The following is a 9,318-nucleotide window of genomic DNA, read 5'->3' as shown; positions in this document are numbered from 1 at the left end:
AAACCCGTAACCAACGGCAAAAATCCACACTAACAACAACCGGTTACCCTGGGAATCCCCAACCCGGTCCCTTCAACTTGCAAGCCCCCACCCTCCTGTTCTCCCAAGGCCCTCCCCCAGCTGACTGATGATTCGCCCCCCACACTGATTGACAAGAAGAACATTCCAATGTATGCACATAGAACAACTGGCATAACGGACAACGAAATACAATGCAACACATACACAAACTCTTAAATACCTTACTCTGAGATAATAATTGAATCCATGTTGGTGCAACCCATCCTGAATGTGTTAAGTCATTTTACACAGTAGCCTATAACAGGAAACGCTCAAAAGTAAATCAACGTTATTTAACACTGACTGCAGCTTTTTATAGGGAAAGAAGCAACGATGATGGACCGTACTAAACGCCCTATCCATTGTATGGGTCTGTAAAATGCTAATCTAATCAAATCAAATGTATTTATTAAGCACATTTAAAAACGAGATGGGGGGAGATCTTAAGTTTTATTTATGTTTTTGTCATGCCTGTCTACCTTCAAACACGTGCATGTTGCAGAAAATATGCAACAGCGCCCCCTGGGGTCACCCTTTTCGGTGGGTCGCAGAATCAGGGGAACTACAACTTCGCTCTGCCCCGCCCCTATTGCGCTATCCAGTTTTCTTTCTTTCTTTTTCAGGATTCATATGATGACTTCGAGTAACGACCAGAACCCGTATTTCTACGCTGCACCATTCTGACAATCAGCCCTCGACATGTCCTGGGTGAACTACATTTTGTTTTTCACGGTGAGTAGCCGTAATTCACTCGACCACACAATATTTCCACTTCAGTCCTGGTCATTTGAGATAGCAGGCTAGAAGCTGTCCTATTTTAGAAACAGCATAATCTTTTAACAGGGTTTTTTTAAAGCAATTTTTTTATGTAATGTAACCTTATGTAGTGAATTCAGTTGTGAGATAAGCTAAAGCACAATTGCATTGTTTTAAACTTGTGTATAGTAACAACGATTCCCTAATATGAGGCGAGCCTGCAATTTTACTTTCAGTTTCGTTTTCCCACAGATTAGTAGTACTAGTTGGAAGTGTTGTTCAGAAGCCACATAGCTACATTTACGTGGTTCTGGCATGAATACGTTTGACAATTTTATGCATCGCATTGTTATCCTGCGTTGTAAGGCCATGCACATGTCAAGGAATGCACTGCAACTTTGCCACATCCTCCTCTAGGGGAATTCTGTGTATCTCGCCAATCTGAGTGACGTTATGACCAAGCATTTGTTTACAGGCTGGTGCAGCACTCGCTTGCGATCCACAGACCCAATACCATAGAGAAGATGGCCAGTGTTGCAAAAAATGTCCTCAAGGTAGGCTGCAGAACATGTTTAGGCTGGTCTATTTTGTGTCTGTGTGTGTCTCTCTCTCTCTCTCTCTCTCTCTCTCTCTCTCTCTCTCTCTCTCTCTCTCTCTCTCTCTCTCTCTCTCTCTCTCCTCACTCACTCACTCACTCACTCACTCACTCACTCACTCACTCACTCACTCACTCACTCACTCACTCACTCACTCACTCACTCACTCACTCACTCACTCACTCACTCACTCACTCACTCACTCTCACACACACACAGACACACACAGACACACACTTCCATCTCTATAAGGTCTTGCAGACTTTTTAGTGAATTGCCAGGAACCCTAACCCTATAGCCCATCTTTGTACAATAGGAACCAGGATGTCGGACAATACAAATTGCCTGGATCCCCTGTGCAAGCCATGTGAGGTGGATGAGTATCAGATGGGCTACACTGTGGAAAAGAAGTGTGACCTTCAACCGTACTGTGACCCCAGTAAGTCTGCACCATACTCCACTCCATTTGAAATGCACCGGGGTTAATAGCTCCTACACATAGCATCATCACCTGTCCGTTGCAATCTTTCCTCCTCACAGATAAAAACATGGTCCACGATGGACCTGTTACAAAGGAGAAGCTAAGCGTGTGCAGGTGTCGTGACGGGTTTCACTGCCACACCGAAGCGTGCATTACCTGTGTGGCCCACTCCCACTGTGCAGCCGGACAGAGGGTCAAAGACAAAGGTATAATGAGCTGCAGTGGGTTAGGGTTAGGGTTAGGGTTAGGGTTAGGTGTGTTTTCTGTGATCTATTTTGATTTGGTGGTGACTTTTTCGCAGGGAACCATTCTCTTGACACAGTGTGTCAAGATTGTCCGCCCAACACATTTTCTACTGGGTCGCCTGCAGACAGTGACTGCCATGATTGGACTGTGTAAGTAATTCGCCAAACCAATGGGGAGTGTGAGGAAGTCTTTAATAACTTTAGAATGGTACCTTAACTGTAATGCTGTAACTGTAGTACCTTAGCTGTAGCCCTTTTACTGTAGCTCCTGTAACTGTAGTACTGTAGCTGTAGATCTTTAATATAAATATATATATATATATATATATATATATATATATATATATATATATATATATATATTTAAATCAGCTAGTTTGTCTCTTTGTGCCTATAATTCCCAAAGATTCTAACAAAATAAGGGATTTTTAAAGGAATTGTTTTTGTTGAAACTCAATATGTAATGCTTCAACATTTCAACAGATGTGAACCTGGACCCGGAAAAATAGAGGGTACAACCACATCTGACGCAATCTGTGGTGAGTACTGTATAGATGTTCGTCTTTTTTCTTTAGCACTTGCAATGCCATCTAGCTTTTTGTGTTTCAGTAGTAGTAGGGAAGGCGTAATTGCTCTTCAGTAATCTAAAGTGTCTTCCAGTGTGGTTTCTGCAGGCGTGACGGGGTTCCCCTAAGGTGTTCACACCCCTCCCAAACTGTTCACACCTTCAACAGCCTTTAGTCATATTTTGAGTATTTCAACATGCCAAATTGAAGCGAGTACATACAGACACAGATATATTTCAGTTAACAGTAAACCAATGACAACAATGACATTAATGCATCTCCTGGTGACCTTTACACAGGGGAACATTTTGTTCTAATTTAAAATATTAAACAGTGGCTGAAAAGTAATCTAAGTGCCCCCAAAGACATTTATGTCTACGATCTTTCATATATGATTTAATTCCAAATGGTTTGTACATGTGAGGGATATGATACTTATGTATTTGTTCTCTTGCCAGAGTCAACACATCGTCACCACTTCTTTTTGATAATCCCAATCCTCATAATCCTTGCCCTGTTTGCATTCGCATACTGGAAACGAAGAGGTAAATTATAATAATCTTAGTTTGAACTGCTGGATTCCTAAATGAGTATGGCTTGACTAATGTCTTCTCAAACTTGTGTTTTTTTCTGTTGTGTGCCAGGTAATGAAGATAAAAAGGTAAAGAAGATGTCCTTTATGTTGCCTTACAACTCTACTATTGCATCTGCAAATTATTTTAGCAGTAAAATTGACACCAACTCACCATAGATTAAAGTATTCAGAACATTTTTACAGCATTATTATGTGTTATTGTTTTCCTCAGCAGAGTTTTGAAGAACTCGGCACTACAGACACACCCGTGCCCATTCATGGACCGGAAGTAGCCATAACGTTACCAGAAGAGAACGACTACCCGCTGGTCCGTCCTCAGCCCCCTATGGGCACCAACGGCGGCCCCCCAGTGACTGACAACGGGAGAGTCGTAGCACAGGAAAGGGGGAAAGGTTCCGTCGTCCCACAACAAGAATCCCATGATCCCTTGTTGCTTATCAATCCTTTTGACTAACTTCAACCATGTTATTTAAGTAAAGCTGCTTTAACATGAACTATCTTCTTCCAACATGGTATAGTGCTTCAGCACTATTAACAACAGCGCTGAAACATTACTACATTGCTTCTGGAGTATTGTGTCACTAATTAGTAGGCTTTAAATATACTGCCTTCTATGCACTTACATTAGTCTGTGATAGATATTGTAAATATATAACATGTCATAGACTGACATTGTTAAGTGTTTGATAGATTTTGTACATACTTTTTTGTTTGTTTGTCATTACGTTCTTGCGATTGTTAATATTTTCTGAACAGGAGAAAATGCGACCATGTCATGACTATGTATTGCCTTAAGGGGGTACTAGTGATCTGCTAAAGGGTTTTGGAAGTACCCTTGAGCGTGAGGGAATCTCTACTTGATTCACTTGAGTAGCCTTTTAGCAACTCGCTGGATCTTGCTGCATAATAGCAATGCAATATGTTAAAGGATATAGTTGGTTAATGAGAACCATATGTTCTCAGGTTTGTTCTAATGTGATTTGTTATTAATTTAATTAAATAATGATTACAAGGTGACAAATGCTCGATTTAGACAGTGGTGTGTGTATGTGTGTAGATTGGTTATGCTTAGGGCCAAGCAGAACAAGAAAATCGGATTGATTGTTGATGGAAGTTTAGACCATGGCGGAGGGTTTAACGATGCAATAGGCTCTTGTGAGAATGGTAGGAATATCCTATTCCCAGGTCTATCTTCACGTATAATATTAACTGTATATAGGTTGAATTTTCTTATTAGAAATGTCTGTATAATATTTGCTTTACTGTGTAACAAGTTCGTCTGATTATAAGCAGCCACGCCGAGTCAGGATGTAGCCTAAATGTAGGCTATATCTGATATCTTGTGTCTGATCTGAAAAATCCACGGTGTACACATAAAGTTAATAACATGGAAAACCAAAGCGATTTGTTACAGAAATTGATTTTAAACTAACGTAATATCTTGTTTGATAATATCATCGCAGTTGGTAGGTTTGGCAATATGTGTAATAAAAAAATGGTGGATCATTCGCCGTAGCCTATTCTAAATTATTTATAAACACTTTAATAAATAATTTTAACTAATAAATAAGAAATTTAACTAGGCCGATAGGACACATACGGAACAGGACAATTATGTTTTGTTAACTTTTTATTAAAGCAAAAATAATTCTTCATTATAAGACATTGGAGATATAATTTACAGATTGGCATTTGAAAAAATACAACTACATATCAACATGGGATGGTTCATCTTTGGTCCCCAAAAACACTGAAGGGAAAAACAAAAGTTTCCCAACAGTGAAGTGTAAAAATTTAAAGTGCATCAATGCGGGGGAAAGTCTCTGAATTGGGTTTCAACTATGGGTTACAATCTCCCTGGATTGGAATACATCAGCGGGATGTAAAACCCGTTCCTCGCGGCCCAGTCCGCCCAGAGGAGGCCCACATCTGCCCCATGGAACCGGTGCGTGGTGTCCACAGCCTTCTTCACTGTTTCACAAGTGGCCGTTTCTGCCAGGGACCAGATCTTAGGTTTTTGGCAGGCGATAATGTCTTCCCTCTCCAAAGGAGCGGATGTCTGCTCCGTATCACTATCACCTTTGTTCACAAGTGCGACTTCGTTGTCTTTACGCGTCGTGTCGACTTTCTGTTGAACATCTGAATTATCGTGCGGAGAGCTGGAACTGCAGTACACGTGTCCGGCTTCCTCGTTCGCGTCCTCGTCCACAGATCGGACGCCCCTCTCCTCCTGGTCCTCCAGACGACATGTCCGTAGAGGACCCTCGTCTCCATCACTATCTCCATCGTGCTCTTCGTCCTCCTCCTCCTCCTCCTCGTCTGATTTTCCTTTAGAGGCCCAACTCACTCGGTTCTCCTTCTTCAGCCTTCGTCTCGCGTTGGCAAACCACGTGGACACCTGCGTGAGGCTCATCTTGGTGATGATTGCCAGCATGATCTTCTCGCCCTTGGTGGGGTAGGGGTTCTTCAGGTGCTCGTTGAGCCAGGCCTTCAGCGCGCTGGTGCTCTCCCGGGTAGCCACCTTGGCGATCCTGCTGGGGTCCTCGGTGGGCCCCGGTCGGTAGGGGGAGTAGAATGGCCCCCCTCGGGCTAGGAGTGCGTGGTGATACGGGGAAGCTGCCTTCAGATCGAACGCAGCGTTCTGAGGGAAGAAGGAAGGACGATAGGTTAGGACCAGAAGGTTTACACCTTACGCGTATGCGTAATTGCGCACGTTGACGGAAATCCGACAAACTGACATGAATAGGAGGGGAAACCCCACTTTCCTGCACTTTTCCATTTTTAATAATAAATAATAAGATGTGGCCTATACTGTGTTTTTTTTTTTAACTTACCATGTGAGCAATGTGTCTATGGTGAGGGTAGGGAATGAAGTTGTATCCTTGTAGTCCCGAATACGCGAGTGGAACCCTGGCCGACATGGCTCCCAGCGAGTGGGGTGATGACTGTAAGCCTGACGGGCATCCCAAGAACGGTATCTGGTATCCAGTTGACATGTTAATGTTTCTTTCCAAAATATTGACAAATCCAGGTTGGGCGGGCATGTTTGCGTCCCAGCGTCTCGTGTGAGTGCCAATGTAACTTCCCAGGCCGTTTATATACACATGGCGGTATGTGTTGGGGGCGGGACCAGTCCAAGGGACTCAGAGATGCGCTCAACACAGAGAGTCAGCTTTCACTAAAAGCAAATCCCATCAAAGACTCTGTCCGTTGTTCCTTTTAACGTTTGCCCTAAGATGCGAAATCTTTTTTTTATTATTCACACTTCTCCTACAATTTATAACTCATGTTTAAGGAACGTTTTTTGTGGTTGTGTCGTTAAACCTTATTAGATAGACCTCTAAAAACCCATTTTAACTTTCTTTTCATCTACGTTTCTGTAAGTTGAGAAGTGTTGATGATTTTTGGCTCCCTGCTAGATAGTCAATTCATGAATAGGCCTGTTGATTTAGATGTGTGACACTTACGGATTTAGCGGCTATAAAATTACCTAAATATAGTTAACAACATCATGTCAATCTCTGATGTCTGTGGCTCAGTATCTGACACTTCGGCCATAGTATTGCACGCGGATCTCTGCAGTTGCATGTCAATTGAATTACCCTCCCGATTTTAGCTGCTTCAATGAAGGATAATGAACTATGCAAAGCGCCGATATATTTAATTTAGCCACATCCTTCTGCTAGATCTTTTTTATTTATATTTGATCTTTTAAGTCTAATTTCACCACAAACCGATAGGCCAAAGTATTCATTTATTCATAATTTCCTCAACGACTTAACTGTCCCCCGCCTCCCATCCCGCCCAACCACGAGTGTCGAAATAAATCAAAAGCAGGCCTAAAGCAAAAAAAATAAAAAGTCAATGCGTATAGGCTAATTCCTTGCGTTTGAATGCAAAACTTGTAAAAAAATGGATTTAACACATAAATGACCTGCCGCGGGCGAATACCTTTTTATTTGTCAACATATCAAGAGAACAACAACACACTCTCCTCCAAAAGGTCGGATGGTTTTGTTTTCACTCAAACATTCCGCTTGAATAGTCCTAATTAAATATAGTTAAGTGAAACAGGTGTCGACTAATGTATATGATAATGCGTATGATAATACGTATGATAATAGTGAGATAACAGATGCTAATGTGGGGAGGTCAGGAGATTGTTAAAGATAGCCGGGGAACACTGCAGTTGTCCTGCCACCAGCCCCTTTCATGTGCTCTGATAGAGCTGGTTTACAGCGCCCGGGGCACTGTTTTCTTCACTGTAAAAGCCTTCATTTGAGCATATCGGCATAATCGGCCAATAGGGCAATATTTTATTCTGACTAATAAAAGTTCAGATGTGGGAGTACAATTATGCAGGGCCAATATAGCTTAGATCATATAATGTAGCCTACTTTTACACTCATTTTCGATGTTCCAATTATTTGTTGTAATTTTATAACTTTATTTTACAAAAGGGTTGAACATTAAATGTACTTTTTATTTGTTATTTACAAATACTTTCTTTCGGTCTATCGGTTTCTCTCGTTCAATGTTACATTGGACGTTTCTTGCAATATATATATATATATATATATAAAAAAAATATAGGCTATATACATGTATTATCAAACAAATATATTTATATAATGTATTACTATATGACTTTAAATAATATTTACAAAGCAAACTTTCGAAATTAATAATTAATAAGAGAGAGAGAGAGAGAGAGAGAGAGAGAGAGAGAGAGAGAGAGAGAGAGAGAGCTCAGCTGCGGACTTTCGTGCAGGATAGGGGGGTAGAAAAACCATGCGGGGGGGGGAGTTTGCGCAAAGTGAGAAAGATAAAATATAAAAAGTGGCACATGGGTGAAGATGGCTTGTGGAGATGTTGGGGGGGGGGGGGGGGGGGGGGGGGGTTCACCGGGCCTTGAGGCTTCACTGGCGCTCCGGCGGAGGAGGAGGAAGCAGAGAGCGGCGGATTAGAGCATCAGTTCCATCTCGCCAGCGTCAACAGCTCAGGGCCCGCTCAGGGGGCCTTTGTTGCGCTTGTGGACGTGTCTTTCTCCGGGTCTTCCTCTGTGCGCGAGCACCACACACAGATCCACAATGCATGGGGAGGCCAGGCAGGTTGAGCCGTGTGTGTGTGTGTGTTTCGTGTTTGCTCTTAGGATGTCACTTGTTTACAGAGGAGAAGAACAGTGGAGCAAATGGGAAAGATGAGAAGCCTTTTTTTGTGGTGTGTGTGTGTGTGTGTGTGTGTGTGTGTGTGTGTGTGTGTGTGTGTGTGTGTGTGTGTGTGTGTGTGTGTGTGTGTGTGTGTGTGGAGGGGAGGGGGGGGGAGGGTGCGGACTAAAGGGGAGATCTCCCACACCCACCCCACATCCCCCCGCAGTGTCTTGACGATCGGGACATGTCCGAGCACCAGTCTTATCCATGCTCCACCGACTCATCCATCATTTACATGGCACTGTCGTGCCGCTGGTCGTTAGCATCATTGACAACACGGTTATCAAATGGTATCAGTGTCGTAAAAGGGGGTGGATCGAAAGCCTCCCCCCTACCATCCCCCTGTTTGGGAGACATTCTTGGGAGGACAGGACAAGGGAGCTAATGAGTTTGTTGCTACAATGGGCTTTAGGTGTGACCTCAATTATAGGCCATCACCTACCTGCGAGCCGACAAAGGGGGCATGTCATTAGAATAGCTCCCGGCTAGGTGTGAGAGATGCAACAAAAGCACCGCAGAGAATCCACAGTCTTACAACACCTTTTACATGTTAGTTTATTTTTACTTGGCAGATACTGGTTGCTCTATTCTGGCCATTGTTTTGCAATTGTTGAGCCTTTCCTTAGATATGCATTGAATATTTAAGCCCAACCATTTAAAAAAAAGTATTTGACCCAACAAACAACATTAGGTGTTAAAGTAAATTCAGGAATTTGAAACTAGTGCAAGTTGAAGATTATCTAACTTTACTTTGAGCTTTTATTATCCTAATGTAGTAAAATTCATTGCAATACTTTGGTCATGATATA

The 9,318-nt window shown here is 42.5% G+C and overlaps 2 protein-coding genes across 4 annotated transcripts; one reads left to right on the top strand and one right to left on the bottom strand.

Annotated features, from left to right (window-relative positions):
* The first annotated feature begins 609 nt into the window (after positions 1–609).
* cd40 (CD40 molecule, TNF receptor superfamily member 5) lies at positions 610–4,899 on the top strand. 3 transcript variants are annotated; one of them, XM_056591426.1, is made up of 9 exons: positions 610–792; positions 1,292–1,370; positions 1,729–1,851; positions 1,953–2,099; positions 2,195–2,288; positions 2,622–2,677; positions 3,163–3,249; positions 3,349–3,365; positions 3,514–4,899. In XM_056591426.1, exons 1-9 carry the CDS (start codon positions 760–762, stop codon positions 3,751–3,753), a joined length of 876 nt encoding a protein of 291 aa, XP_056447401.1. In that variant the 5' UTR covers positions 610–759; the 3' UTR covers positions 3,754–4,899. The 3 variants fall into 3 exon arrangements, with proteins under 3 accessions (XP_056447401.1, XP_056447400.1, XP_056447402.1); XM_056591425.1 differs by having other exon boundaries at positions 3,511–4,899; XM_056591427.1 differs by lacking the exon at positions 3,349–3,365 and having other exon boundaries at positions 3,539–4,899.
* Positions 4,900–4,921: 22 nt separating this feature from the next.
* On the bottom strand, positions 4,922–6,350 carry irx7 (iroquois homeobox 7). Its single transcript, XM_056591424.1, has 2 exons — positions 6,134–6,350; positions 4,922–5,940 (listed from the first exon to the last, which is right to left on the bottom strand). Exons 1-2 carry the CDS (start codon positions 6,341–6,343, stop codon positions 5,146–5,148), a joined length of 1,005 nt encoding a protein of 334 aa, XP_056447399.1. The 5' UTR covers positions 6,344–6,350; the 3' UTR covers positions 4,922–5,145.
* Positions 6,351–9,318: the final 2,968 nt, after the last annotated feature.

The sequence above is a fragment of the Gadus chalcogrammus genome, chromosome 1 (assembly GCF_026213295.1).
Source record: "Gadus chalcogrammus isolate NIFS_2021 chromosome 1, NIFS_Gcha_1.0, whole genome shotgun sequence".
NCBI lineage: Eukaryota > Metazoa > Chordata > Actinopteri > Gadiformes > Gadidae > Gadus > Gadus chalcogrammus.
The sequence above is the reverse complement of the archived record's forward strand: the minus strand, read 5'-3'. Positions and strand labels throughout refer to the sequence as shown.

Bases quoted from the DNA above. Each gene is read 5' to 3' on its own strand.
- irx7 (XM_056591424.1), bottom strand. From the start codon at position 6,343: ATGCCCGCCCAACCTGGATTTGTCAATATTTTGGAAAGAAACATTAAC. The intron at 5,941-6,133 runs GTAAGTTAAAAA...TTCTTCCCTCAG, and splicing joins ATAGACACATTGCTCACATG to AACGCTGCGTTCGATCTGAA.
- cd40 (XM_056591425.1), top strand. From the start codon at position 760: ATGTCCTGGGTGAACTACATTTTGTTTTTCACG. The intron at 1,371-1,728 runs GTAGGCTGCAGA...TTTGTACAATAG, and splicing joins TTGCAAAAAATGTCCTCAAG to GAACCAGGATGTCGGACAAT. The intron at 2,678-3,162 runs GTGAGTACTGTA...TTCTCTTGCCAG, and splicing joins CACATCTGACGCAATCTGTG to AGTCAACACATCGTCACCAC.